The 14,509-nt window shown below is 34.0% G+C and overlaps 1 protein-coding gene across 1 annotated transcript; it reads left to right on the top strand.

The window, feature by feature from the left end:
• Positions 1-2,270: 2,270 nt before the first annotated feature.
• LOC125421022 (receptor-like protein 6) lies at positions 2,271-5,099 on the top strand. The gene has a single exon (XM_048468728.1). The coding sequence runs from the start codon at positions 2,271-2,273 to the stop codon at positions 5,097-5,099; it is 2,829 nt and encodes a 942-aa protein (XP_048324685.1).
• The last annotated feature ends 9,410 nt before the right edge of the window (positions 5,100-14,509 follow it).

The raw sequence follows: 14,509 nt of genomic DNA, 5'->3' as shown, positions 1-14,509 counted from the left end.
TTTTCAATTTTCAAATTGAGCCATCTTTGCCTATATTATTGATTAGAGATGATATGGATATATATTTTGTATATGTATAAATTGAATTTATAGAAGATGTGGGATTGTCGAATCATCTTTGTCTATATAAATTGAAACTTCATTGGCTCAAAAAGGATCTTTAAATGTCAACAATTTCAATTTTCAAATGGACAATCAGATTATTTAGTTTAATTTTATTGAGAATTTTATTTAGTGTATATCATCAGTAAGGAAAAAAATTTTGAGTAGGGTCTGGGTCTGTTCATCGCCAGGTGACATACTAAGGGCTCATTATATCACCTCGAATTGGCACTTGCTGCAAAGAGAGTCATCTCTTAATGGGCGAGCTTGGGCCTTAATTTTGATTCTTTCTTTCTTTCTTTCTTTCTTTCTTTCTTTCTTTCTTTCTTTTTTTTTTTTTTTTAATGATTTATCCAAGTTGTGCAAGTCACTGTTTTTATCTCATCCGATAAGTCTGATGCATAGGTCTATTAGCCCTGAAATCTTAGGCGAATGTCTAGGTTAAAAACAAGTTTCTTTAGCTTAAAGACTTTCTTTTCCTAGAATTCACGTTAGCCGGTCAAAGATTTTGTTGGAAAGGTAGAAGACATTTCTGCTCTTTCGGTTCCCTTCCTTTGCTTTTTAGTGAAATTTAATTTTAATCATTAAAGCTGTCAAAAAGATTTTGTTGAAAAGGCAGAAGACATTTCTGCTCTTTCGGTTCCCTTTTTGTTTTAAGTTAAACTTAATTTTAAGAATCCTTTAATAATTAAGACATTTGAAATTATTATCAACAGTAACCAAATAACATGCAATCTTCCACCAACAAGGGGAAAGTAAAGCAGACCGCAATATGACAAAATTATTTGGTGTTCGAACATTGATTTTTTTTATTTTTTTTTCTCTCATCTCTAAATGAGACAAATATCATTGTCGTTATATTATGATATAGTATTAACTGTACATCTTTAACTGCTTTTTTTTATCATTATTTTACATAAACTAATTGTTAGAAGGTTTTTTTATTTCATTTACTATCTAATTATTTGGTAAGGAAGATATCTTTGCAAAATTAAAAATGACAAACCCATTATCAATAAAAATAATAATAACATTGGTCTTTTTTTTTTGGGGGGGGGGGAGAATAATAACGGATGTTAAATTTACTGTGTAATAATTCTAATTATATTTGGTAACATGTCGTATTCTATTCTTTTATTCAAATGTCAGAAATTTAATGGCCATGTATGCTGCTGATGTGGTACACACTGTGCATAAAACGATTTCTCCTCCTCTGGGTAACATATATAAAGACGAAATAATTATGTCACAAGACGCCACACATGAAAATCGCTTGGGTGTGTAAAATCAATCTAATTAATTATGCAACTCTTATTACCAAAATAATCTAATTATTCACTCTCCCATGAAGTCACCGCCGCTCTTCCCCTTATACACTGAAAATTCTTCAGTGGATAGGACCTCCCATGAGGACCACTCGTTTATGAGTGGGAGGTCTTTTTACATGCCAAGACTTACCAAAAGACTACACCCAACCAGGTGGATCAGTGGTAGGAAGCCGGTTCAACTCATCATACTTGTTTGCAGGAGTTGTGGGTTTTAATTTTGCCAAGTCCTATTTGAGCTTTGGTATGAGTTCTACGTGCTATACATTGTAGAAGAGAACGATAGGGACAGTTGGACAGTGGTGGGCTAGGCAGTTTTCATGGTTCCCTAAAACCTGGACCAATGATACTCATTAGGGAAGTCCATTTTTTCTTTTACCAAAACAAAAAAGACTTACCAAAAGACTTGAGGCTTTTCTGTTTCGCCATCCAGCTCTCATCATAACACACAGTTAGGCTTTATATCTCTTTATATAAACCCCCATAACCTTGGATCCCTGCACAGCCAAATATACTTCCTCTTCTCTCAATTCAAGTACTACTTGTACATTAAGTAATCGATCTATCTCCCATTTTTATAATGCTCTCTGCCAAGATGTGGAAGAGCATCATATTTCACTTGATCACCATTTCTTTTTGCTGCCCATATGTCTCATGTTATTCCATTAATGCCACTGCCACTTCCTCTTCACCAACTCTATTATGCCTCCCTGACCAGCACTCTACTTGTTGCAATTTAAACACGAGTTTGCATTCCAAAAACCCAACTTCAACCATTATTATTATATTTGCTCTTTGTATTATAATCCTTACTATGAAGATGTCCATGACTCTTATCCGAAGATGAAGTTCTGGAAGGCCGAAAAGGATTGTTGTTCCTGGGATGGTGTTACTTGCGACTTCAAAACCGGACAAGTAGTAGGCCTGGACTTGGCTCACAGCTGGCTTCAAGGACCTTTGCATCCCAACAGCAGCCTCTTCAAGTTGCGTCATCTTCAAGAGATCAACCTTTCCTTCAACAACTTCACTTTCAGCCCAATCCCCTCCGAGTTTGGCCTCCTTTCGAGGTTAAGGCATCTCAACCTCTCTTTCTCCATGTTTTCTGGGAATATTCCATCTCAAATCTCATTTCTTACCAATTTGGTTTCGCTTGATCTCTCAACTTTTAAGTTTCCTGATGATACTAATCTTTTGTATCTCTCAAAAATAGACTTCACATGCATTATCCAAAACATGACAAATTTGAAACGACTTCACGTGGGTCAAGTTAACATTTCATCACCCATACCTGAATCCTTGGCAAATTTATCCTCCTTGACATCTCTCAGTCTTGATGGTTGCGGTTTACATGGCAATTTTCCAGGGAATATCTTTCAGCTTCGTAAGCTACAATTCATCAATCTAGCATGTAACATTCTTCTCTCTGGATTTCTTCCTCATTTTCAATCTTCTAGTTCTTTGGGGGTCTTGAATCTTGACTGCACAAAATTTTCAGGAAAATTACCCAACTCAATAGGCTACCTTAAGTCATTAAAAAGATTGTCTCTTTGGAATTGTAATTTTGTAGGGCCTATTCCTTCTTCAATATGGAACCTTTCCCAGCTTGTGCGTCTTGACCTCTCATACAACCACTTCACCGGTCATGAACTTCCATCCACATTGGGAAACCTTGCAAAACTTACAGTTCTAGCACTTGAATCTTGTGAGTTGAGCGGGCAATTACCCTCTTCTCTTGTAAACCTCACACGACTTGAACGTCTTTTTCTTTCGAGAAATAGTATCACTGGTCCAATCCCAGCTTCTATTGGAAACCTCAGACAGTTGCAAGTTTTAAATCTTTCAGACAATGTTTTTAGTGGTCAAATTCCTGTATTGCTTGGAAACCTCTCACTGAAAATTTTAGATCTTTCATATAACAACTTGGATGGAGTGATTCCTTCATTTTTGTTTATGTTGTCTTCTTTGAAATGGTTGATTCTCCCTAACAATCAGCTAACAGGCTCCCTTTTTATGCAAAATATCTCCTCTTCTCAATTGGAGGCTTTGGATTTGCAGTGTAACAAATTAAATGGACAAATTCCACTGTCGATGTTCAAATTGGTAAATCTGGAATTTCTAGCGCTTAAAGGCAACAAATTAAGTGGCACAGTTGAGTTAAGCAACTTCTCAAAACTGGTCAAGCTCAAATTTCTTTCACTTTCGTATAATAGCCTATCTATAGCAAACTTGAGTACAACTGAACTTCCAAAGTTTGGAACGTTATCTTTGTCTTCATGCAACATAGGCGAATTTCCAGATTTCCTTAAGAGCCAAGATCAATTAGAGTCACTAGATCTATCTTACAATGGAATTGAAGATCAAATACCAAATTGGTTATGGGGTGCCAAAGGGAACAAGAAATTGGACTACATGGACTTGAGTGGCAACAAGTTGCATGGATCACTTATTGTTCCACCATTGTCCATATCCTACTTTTACATCTCAAACAATAACTTTGAGGGAGGAATTCATCCATCATTTCGAAAATGGAATAATCTTAGAGTCCTTGACATCTCTAATAACCACTTTGGCGGAAGTGTTCCGAGATGGTCGTGCAACTTCAGCAGTTATTTACAGGAGTTGAATCTGCAGGGGAACAATTTTGAAGGGAGTCTACACGAGATGTTTACATGTGGAAGCATGCATAGTTTGAAGCTTCTAGATCTGAGTCATAATCAGTTTGAAGGACAGATTCCACAATCCTTGAGTAACTATAGTAAGTTACAAATTTTAAATCTAGGACACAACCAGATAAGTGGCATCTTCCCATTTTGGTTACAAAATTTGCCAGAGTTGCGAGTCCTGGTGTTACTGTCGAATAAATTTTATGGTCCAATATGGCATCCACATAAGTTTTGGGGTTTCGTAAAGTTGGGCTTTATGGATCTAGCTTTTAATAACTTTAATGGAAGTTTACCATCAGAATACTTTACAAATTGGGGTGTCATGATGGTTAAAGATGTTGATGGAAAGAAGCCATTCTTCACATTTTTGGGAGTTTCGTCACCAAAATATGGAACTCTGTCGTACCTTATGGGGGTGATGAACAAGGGGGTGAATATGGAGGGCTATGAGATATCAGTTATTTTCAAATCCATTGACCTCTCTAATAACAGATTTGATGGAGAAATTCCAAGTAGCATTGGTAATCTGCAGGCCTTAATTTCCCTCAACTTATCCAGCAACAGTTTCACAGGTCCCATCCCATCATCTATCGGAAACATGAGAGAGCTTGAATCATTGGATCTATCAAACAACAAGTTGTTTGGTAGAATTCCTCAACAGTTGAAAAATCTCTCATTTCCTGAGTATTTAAACGTCTCCCAGAATCAGCTCACAGGCCCGATTCCAGAAGGTGGACAGTTGGATACATTTTCAAGTTCATCTTTCGAGGAAAATCCAGGATTATGTGGTTCCCCATTTTCAAAGAAATGTGAAGCCGAGAAGACACCATCTGCTTTCGAAAGCAAAGAAATAGAATCAGAAAATGGTTTTACTTGGAAAGCAGTAGTAATGGGATATGGATGTGGATTTGTGGTTGGATCTATCATCGGATATGTCCTCATCTTTCGACAAGGTCCAACTGGTCTTTTTTGGAGAAGTTTCGTAGGAAGATATATCCACGAACGCTAGTGAAACAGAGCAGTAAAGTGTTGAAGGTAATTTTCTTATGTCTATCTTATGTACATGTTTGCAAAAATAATCCCATTAGTAACGATTAAGTACTTAAATTCAACTGCGACTGATTGTTATATCTCAGGTCTGCTGCAAGAAAGCACGGGAAAACTTCAGAGGAAGACAGAATCTTCAAAATAGTCATTGACAACAGTTTGTCAAGCTGCCGATTATATATATTATGTTTTCTTTTTATTTTGAATTTCATTTTTTTCTTTTTTTCTTTGTTTTCTTTTTTTTTTTTTTTTTTTTTAAAGTCTTTTGTTATGGTTGGATGGTAGAGAACAAGGATGTATGTAATAGTGGTTTTATTATTTTATCATTATCTTCATTTTATATTTCTTATGTAGTTTTCTTTTTAATATTTGTATTGGAATTAGGAATTCGATCACTTTCATATGATCAGGGAACAATGATAGTTTGATAGCAATCAGGATTTGTTAATTTGTTTCTGGGAACTTTGTCCTACTTAATTTGTGATTGATTAGCTAAAACGCATGATAATTTAATTGTTTTATCATTTCCATTTCTCTATCAATATCTTTATTGAGTGGAGATTCAACATAGCAAGTGCCCATGGATTTGAATATTTAATTATTTATTTATTTGGCATTGAATTAGAAATTTGATCATAAGTTTTTAATATGAGAAAACAAGGGATCTGTTAGACTTCTTTTGCTTGTGCTCCGAAATCAATAGGTGGTACATGAAGATTAAATTAATTAGTTATTAGAGCCATTGCCTCAATCTCATCAAATTTTTATTGCGAGGGTCTTTTTACACGAACAGTTTCTCTACTTCCAACCATTTTACATATATAGTAATCCAAATATACATCTTTACTTTTAGTTTTTTTTTTTTTTTTTCCTGCAACTGTTCCTCATCGTTTTTGTAACTCTGGCAAAGATCATTGGAAGCTGTTTGGCTTGTTGTTGGCTGTAGTTTATGGGCTTCTATTGAGCTTCTTCTCACCTAATTTTTTCCCCCAAAAAAAAAAAAAAAAGAAAAAGGGGTTCAAGTAAGGACGAGGTTTTTTATTGATCAAATCTTCTATGGCATGTATACTAGAATTGTAAACATTAAATAAGATTTATGAATAAATTCTATTGTATTTAAATTGATTAAATCTCTATGTCTCATCAATGTAATTAATAACTCAATTTTTTGTATATTGAACATGTATTTAGTTCTGGTCAGTCAACAAATATCAGATAGTTTGGGGGTAAGAAATTTAACAATTCAAAACTAACCTATTTATCTATGCCTAGTTCTTTTTTTAAAAAATAATAATAATAATAATATTAAAAAGACCTATGTCCGACAATTACCTATAAAACAAGTTTCGATTGCTCTATTGTTATATAGCAAGTATTTTATTATAGCAGAATATTGAACATTCAAATTCAAATAATGTTTAAACTTGTAAAGGTAAGCATTTTTAATTTTTAAATGGGAATATTTTAGAAACTTCGTAAAAAAAAAAAAAAAATTTCTGTCCATAGAGAAAATATTGCAGTGTAAAAAGAATGCCCCATTTTATTTTTATTATCGTTATTTGGCGAAAATATCTTCAATTTTTTGCAGATTAGATATTTCTTCTGAAGGCCTAACGTCCTTTAGGCTTGGACTTTACTGGGCCAGCGGGCTTGGCGTGTTTGTTTGGGGTTCACAGGGTCCAGCCGAGGGCTAGGTACTCCGGGCCTGCTGATATGAGGGCCTCTGTCCACGGTCCAGGGGGTCAATAAAAGTTGACTTCGTGTTTTTTGGGTCAAGGTGTGTGCTGAGAATCGAAAAATAGACCAGGAAAGGAAATCTATGGTGTTGGTTGTTTTGAGTGAAGCAGGGCTGATCGCCATTATGATTTGGAGAAACCTCTGGCTCCTGAGCATCTCAGTGAACTAGAAGAAACATTGTAGATATTTCTAAAAGCTGATTGTTTGATTCATAATTACTCTCTTTTTTTATTTTTTATTTTTTATTTTATTATTATTACTTTAAGTTCTGGCAATGGATTCTTAATTACTCTCAATTTGGTGCCCCAGAGACTATTTGGAAGAGCATTCCCGCAGATGAAATACTTTCCCAACTGAGCTAATGGTGAACAACTCCGTCCTTATGCCCCAATAGAATAGTACCTACACTTATTAAAAGTTAATTAATTTGTGCCATATTATATTTTAATCTTCACAATTTTTATTTTTTTTAAAAAAATAAATTGCTTTCTTCTGTTTTATGTCTGATAATAACCCTCTAATCATTTTTGGTCTTTTTCAGGTATTTTAATAAGTTTACCTCAAAAACTTTTTATGTTCACTGATATCATATACTCCTTTTGTCATCAAATTAAAAATGTATAGAAAGTTGGATAACATCTGTAAAAATATATTTTCAGAAAAATGTCAAGAATTTGTGAGAAAGATTATAATCGATCGATAGTAACAATAAAGAGAATCATGCACACAGGAAGCACAGTATATAAATGATATGGTTTTTAATATTAGATTGTGATGATCACATGATGATTAATGAAATCACATAAGAGGGTTCGAAAAGTTCTATGCAATATTTTCAATCTTTGCGTCCAATATGTTATGACTTTCGCTTTATGATGACTAAACTTGTATAGGATAAAAAATTAACAGTTTCATAGGTCAGATTCCAACTACACTTGAAAATTTCATACAACTGCAATAATTTAACAGTTTCAGCAGTCAAATTTCAGCTTCACTTGCAAGCCTCACACAACTAGAATATTTGGATCTTTCATGTAATAGAATAATATATTACTCTTCAAGGTACGTTTTTCTTTTTAAACTATTTAAAAATAAATAAAGTTTGCAAAAGCATAATTGTTGAATACTAATTGTTGTAGCTTTGTCAATATAGCACAATTCAACAAGTTTGAAGTAATTATTTTTAATTTCTAGCAGCAACTGCTATAAATGTTTGCTCTATTTTCATTTAATATAATACGTACTTGTAGATTTTGTCAGAAGCATTAGAGTTTATAATTAGCCAAAATATAATAGGACTCAGCACATACTTATATAGCACAAGGAAAGCTCTACAAGCAGAGAATTTAGAAATTAACTGTCACAAGCATATAGCTAAATACTCTGTTTAACATAGTCGGTTGTTAAGTTATACATGTTTAATTAATATAATTGGTTGTTAAGTTATACATGTTTGTGTTGTTAGCTTGTAAAGCCAAATATAAATGTGGGTGTGGCACTGTTAAGTAAACATCCAAAAGTTAAAACATGTATACAAAGGATTTCTGTTTGTTGCTCTCTTGTTTACCATTTTCTCTTCAACTACCTATGATATTCAGCAAGCGTTTTGGTAGGAAATAATGGACCTTTTTATTTTATTTTATTATTTTTTTTTTGGGGGTAGCAAATAGGTCATTACAAATTAACGGATCATAAGATCAGGATAATGGATATGCAGCAGATGAAAAAAATAGTGAAAGCCTTTGAGAAATTTGAAAAGTGCTCTAGCAGTGACGGTGGAATTACTGGAAATTGAATTCCCAACAGTTTCTGTAACTTAACTTGTTGGTCAAGTCATAAGTCAAGTCCCACCGATAACTCACGCTGTTAGACCAACTTCTGTAACTTGTTGTCAAGTTTGATTAGATACCCTTAAAAAAAATTTAAAAAAAAAAAAAAAAGCAATCAAATTAGAGAAGTCTAATACACTTTTTGACATCAAATTTAAATGGCATGAAAATTTATCAAAGACTTGATAAAATCACCAATACAAATTTATCATGATCGACGGAGAGACGGGAGAGTCAAGCACTAGCCCAGAGGACGGGATAATAAAGCTACCAATTGTGAATTGTATTCAAGATTTGACAATTTTATCATTCTCATTTGAGAGAATTCGGATCATCTATTTGTAGAATAGAATCAGCTTCTTTTTTTTTTTTTTTTTCCTATAAATATTTAAATAGGAAGGACGGGATAATAAAGCTACCAATTGTGAATTGTATTCAAGATTTGACAATTTTTATCATTTTCATTTGATAGAATTCGGATCATCTATTTGTAGAATAGAATCAGCTTTTTTTTTTTTTCCCTATAAATATTTAAATAGGAATAGTATCAATTGAATGCTTTTATTTTTTTTATATATTCTTTTAATTTCTTTAAATATTGTTATTATAATTCTGACAAATAGCTAATTTTTTTTTTCCATTCTTTTTTTTTTTTTATGGTGAAATTAATCAGACTTCATTAAGAAATAAAAGAGAACTTATCTCGCCTTAAAAGAATATAAGCCTCCTGTTACATATATATATATATATATATATATTTGGTAAATGTATTGTGTTGGTTATTTCCTATGGAGTAAGATTTCATATTGTACTGATAATTTGATTGCCTTAAACATTTTTTCTGTCTGCTTGGAATAGCCGACATAATAATCAGCACTAGTGATAACTGATAACCCCCAGTGATTGAATCAGTCCTCGAACTAAAAAAAACCTCATTTCCCAATTTAACATATATGTCCAAATTAGAAAAAAGAAAATTAGCATTTCTTTAATTATGTAATTAATATTAACTTATTTGTGAAGAAATCGGTGAACGTAAACAAAGTGGTTTGTGAAATAATTACAACACCAATATTCTTTATTAGTGAAGAAATATTTGGCGATCCATCACAATCAGTAGGAATTATAGATAGTCTTCCTCCATATAAAGCGAAAAACTTTCCATTATCTTATAAATAGTAGATAATCAACCACTCTTTTCCACATGCACTCGTCACCTACCTTCCCCTTCTTCACGCCAAGCCAAAAAGCCTCGTTTTTTTCTTGACTTTTTAGTCCAATAACGTTCCTACAAATAAAGCAAATATAACCAAAAAAAAAGAAAAAGGACGTCACCCATCTGGTAGACTAGGTCCAATTACTAGTTGTCACTGTCTAAGTGCAAGCAATTGTGATGATCATATTATCAGTGATAGATAATTCTTGGCTTTCATGTAATACGGTGCCCAACACACAGTAGGGAATGTAGCCCATGTTACCATTCTTGTATATACATGTATAATGCTTTCTCAGAAGATGTTGAAAAGCATCACCTACAAAAATCACTACTCTCTCATATTTTACTTGATCATCAGCTCTTGTTGTTGCTGTGAAGTCCAGCTGCACCACCACTGCACCGACAGTGTGAAGACTGCTCAGCCACCATTGTTGACAATGGTTGCTGCAATTAACACCGAAAAATAATTTACTCAACAATTGTGGGCACCTATCAGAAGAAGTTGAAAATGGTAGCCATGCAACCGACTTAGTAAGGTTATAAATAGGCCCGTTGCATGCATATTCAAGCCAAGTAGAGCAAACTCAATATCATCCCAAGTGAGGAGTATTGAGACTAAACTCCGAGAGAGAGAGTGTTTAAGTTCCAGAGAGAGCTTGAGAGAAGAGTGAGCAATTCCAGAGAGAATTTGACAGTGTAGAGAGAGGTTCCATATGAGAATCCTCCACGAGAGAAGTTTTTATTTTGTATTCTATTTCAAGAGAGTAATAGAATTCTTTTTATTTTTCTTCTCATATTTCTTCTCTAAAGTGGTCAGAGAACCACAACAGTTGCACCTATGTTTCATGTTCTTCCAATATCTCAGCCGTTTCCTCTTCACCAATGAGATGCCTCTTTGACCAGCGCATTGCTTTGCTCCAATTCACACAAGAGTTTGCATTTCAGAAATCCAACTTCAGCAATTATTATTATGCCTATTCTATGTATAAAAATAATTCCTATGATGATGGCATTTATGACTCTTATCTGAAGATGGAGCTTTGGAAGGCGGAAAATGATTGCTGTTCGTGGGATGGTGTTACGTGTGACTCAGAAACAGGATAAGTTGTAGGCTTGGACTTATCCAACAGCTGGCTTGAAGGACCTTTGCATCCTAACAGCAGCCTGTTTATGTTGCATCAACTTCGAGAGATCAACCTTTCCTTCAACAACTTCAGTTTCGACGGGATTCCATCCGAGTCCGACTGGCTTATGAGGTTAACACATCTCAATCTCTCTTTCTCTTTATTTTCTGAGAATATTCCATCTGAAATCTCATTCCTCACCAATTTGGTCTCCCTTGATCTCTCTTCTTGTGAGAGATATGATGCGGCGAGTTTATTGCTTCACCTGCACCAAGTTAATCTTTCATCATCTATACCTGAATCCTTGGTAAATTTATCTTCCTTGACATCTCTTGGTCTTGATGGATGCAATTTACAAGGCAAGTTTCCAAAGAGCATATTTCAGCTTCCAAAGTTACAAAGCATTAATGTGGCTTGTAATAATGTTCTCACTGAACCTGCAAAGAAACAAATTTAGTGGGAACATACCCGAGCAGATATTTGCATATGGAAGAATGAAGAATATGATGAAAGTACTGGAACTTAGTCACAACCAGTTACAAGGAAAAGTTCCACAGTCTCTTATCAATTGTGGTAAGTTACAAGCTCTAAATCTTGGGCACAACCAGTTAAGTGACACATTCCCTTTTTGGTTACAAACTTTGCTAGAGCTGCAAGTTCTTGTGCTGCGGTCCAATAAATTTTTCGTTCCTATATGGCATCCTCAAACATTTTTTGGCTTTGTAAAGTTGGGCATTATAGATCTTTCTTTCAATGATTTCAATGGAAATTTACCATCAGAATACTTTAGAAATTGGGGTGGCATGATGAAAGATCTTGATGGAAATAAGTTGGACATTATATGTAGTGCTGCGTTAAAGGAAAAGTCCAATTATTCTATGACGTATATGTTGGAATCATATATACAGCAGAAACCTGATCGATATTTAATAAAGCATATGATAAATTATGTCATTATCCATTAATTTTACTAACCTTTATGCGCAGGACCTTCCAAACTATTCTCTAGTGATAGATCTGCGGGTGGGTGCACCTGATCACAAAAGAAACAAAAAGGTTAATCTGAAAAAACCCTGAAACTCACAATTTCTGTTTTTCTATCAAAGTGTTTTTAATTTTCTACTAAGATTCTCAATCGCTAGAAAATAATACATAAAACCTATTTTTTGGAGGCTAATAAGCAGTGTATTTATACACTGCTAACCCTAATCCTCCTAGGGTTTCATAACACCTTGGGCCCACTTAATGGGCTTTTTCTTATATCTTAATAATCAATTAAATGGACTCTATCATTTAATGAGCTAGTTTGGATATCCCACGATCCATTATTAATGAAGGCTCCTGATCATGGATTAGCTTGCTTCAAAAGCATAAATCCAACAATCTCTCACTTGCTCTGAGCAAGCTTGAGACTTTGATCGCATCCAGTGCTACTCTACTAAAAACCTAGATGTGAACTCCAAGATTAATAATGTTTATATTAAATGTATTTTTCCTTTGTAAAATATCAATAATTAATTGATAATAATTTCTGTTAATTAATTAATTATTTATTTTCCTGATTTATCCAATGACTTTCACTATCCGAGTACCGAAACATGTCAAAAGGATATTTCATACAAATTCTATTTTGTATATTTCATAAATACTTAGTAATCAAAGAACCATAATTCCCAAATCATCAAGATATTGGCCATTCAAAATAGACCTCACTTATTGATAATTCAAAGTATCATAGTCACTCAATTACCTATTTATAATATACTTAGGAGTAAGAAAAATAGCATATCCAATATTGCCTGAAATTTAATTCCTTTTACCAAAATTTATCCTTAATTAAATCTCTTTCGATCCTCTCAGAATGACTATAATTCATTCCAATATTTTATAATAATCAAGACAAATTATTTCATAAAATATTGCAGTCTAAACAAAATGCCCAGCTTTATTTAACAACTGGGAGGCAATTCATTAATTATGAGAACCTATGATCATGTCTTCTATAGACTTATCCATATGATCACATACTGCATAATTAATCTAAACCTTATACATAAAATATTGTGTGCAAAAAATAACTTAATATTATTGAATCAGAAAATGAAACCACAACTTGTCTTGCTCCAAGAGCACAAATGTAATTAACTCCCACTTACTTTAAAGTAAGCATGGGACCCTCTTAAGACCCATACAATTTACATGCTTTTCAAACACACATTCAGGAAGAGTCTTAGTAAAAGGATCTGCTAGGTTCTCCTCAAATGCTATTTTAGTAACCATTGTATCTCCTCTTTCAATGAAATCACGGATCAAGTGGTACTTTCTTAATATATGTTTCTGCTTTTTGTGAGACCTGAGTTCTCTGGATTGTGCTATGGCCCCATTATTATCACAGTAAAGGGTAATGGGCCGATCTGCACATGGTATCACATGAAGATCCAAAAGGAATTTCTTAAGCCATACAGTTTCCTTTGCAGCTTCAGATGCAGCCACATATTCAGCTTCAGTTGTGGAGTCAGTAACACAAGTTTGTTTAACACTTCTCCAACAAATGGCTCCTCCATTTAGAGTAAACACATATCCTAATATTGACTTACTAGAATCAATATCCCCTTGAAAATCAGAATCCGTATAACCAAGGGTTTCAAGACTCTCACTAGAATACACCAACATATAATCCTTTGTTCTCTTTAGATACTTAAGTATATGCGTCACTGCAGTTCAGTGTTCTACTCTGAGATCTTATTGGTACCGGCTTACTACTCCCACTGCATAGTAGATATCTGGCCTGGTACATAGCATGGCATTCATGAGACTATCAACAGCCAAAGCATAAGGTTGCTTACTCATGAGTTCTTTCTCTTCGAGAGTTTTTGGTGATTGCTCCTTAGAAAGATGAATTCCATGTCTAAAGGGTAGAAGTCCCCTTTTGGAATTTTCCATGCCAAACCTGGCCACTATTTTATCAATGTAGGAAGCTTGGGATAGAGTTAACACCTTATTCTTTCGGTCTCATAAAAGTTTGATTCTTAGAATATAGTTAGCTTCACCCAAATCCTTCATATCAAACTGCTCTTTCAAGTAACTCTTTACGTCTGACAACACTTTCACACTGTTTCCAATTAACAGAATGTCATCTACGTAAAGAGCAAGAAAGATTACCACTATACCTTAAATCTTTTTATACACACATGGTTCATCTGGGCTTTTTTCAAAACCATATGATTTGATAACTTAATCAAACCTGATGTTCCATAACCTGAATGCTTGCTTAAGTCCATATATTAACTTATGCAACTTGCAAACCATGTACTCTTGACCTTTTTCTATGAACCGTTCTAGTTGCTGCATATAGATGTTCTCCTCCAGCTCTCCATTTAGAAAAGTTGTTTTGATATCCATTTGCCAAATCTCATAATCGAGAGCTGCTGCTACAGTTAAGAAAATCCGAATAGATTTAAGCATG

The sequence above is a fragment of the Ziziphus jujuba genome, chromosome 10, assembly GCF_031755915.1.
Source record: "Ziziphus jujuba cultivar Dongzao chromosome 10, ASM3175591v1".
NCBI classification, from domain to species: domain Eukaryota; kingdom Viridiplantae; phylum Streptophyta; class Magnoliopsida; order Rosales; family Rhamnaceae; genus Ziziphus; species Ziziphus jujuba.
Note: the sequence above shows the minus strand (reverse complement) of the source record. Positions and strands in the feature narration are given on the sequence as shown.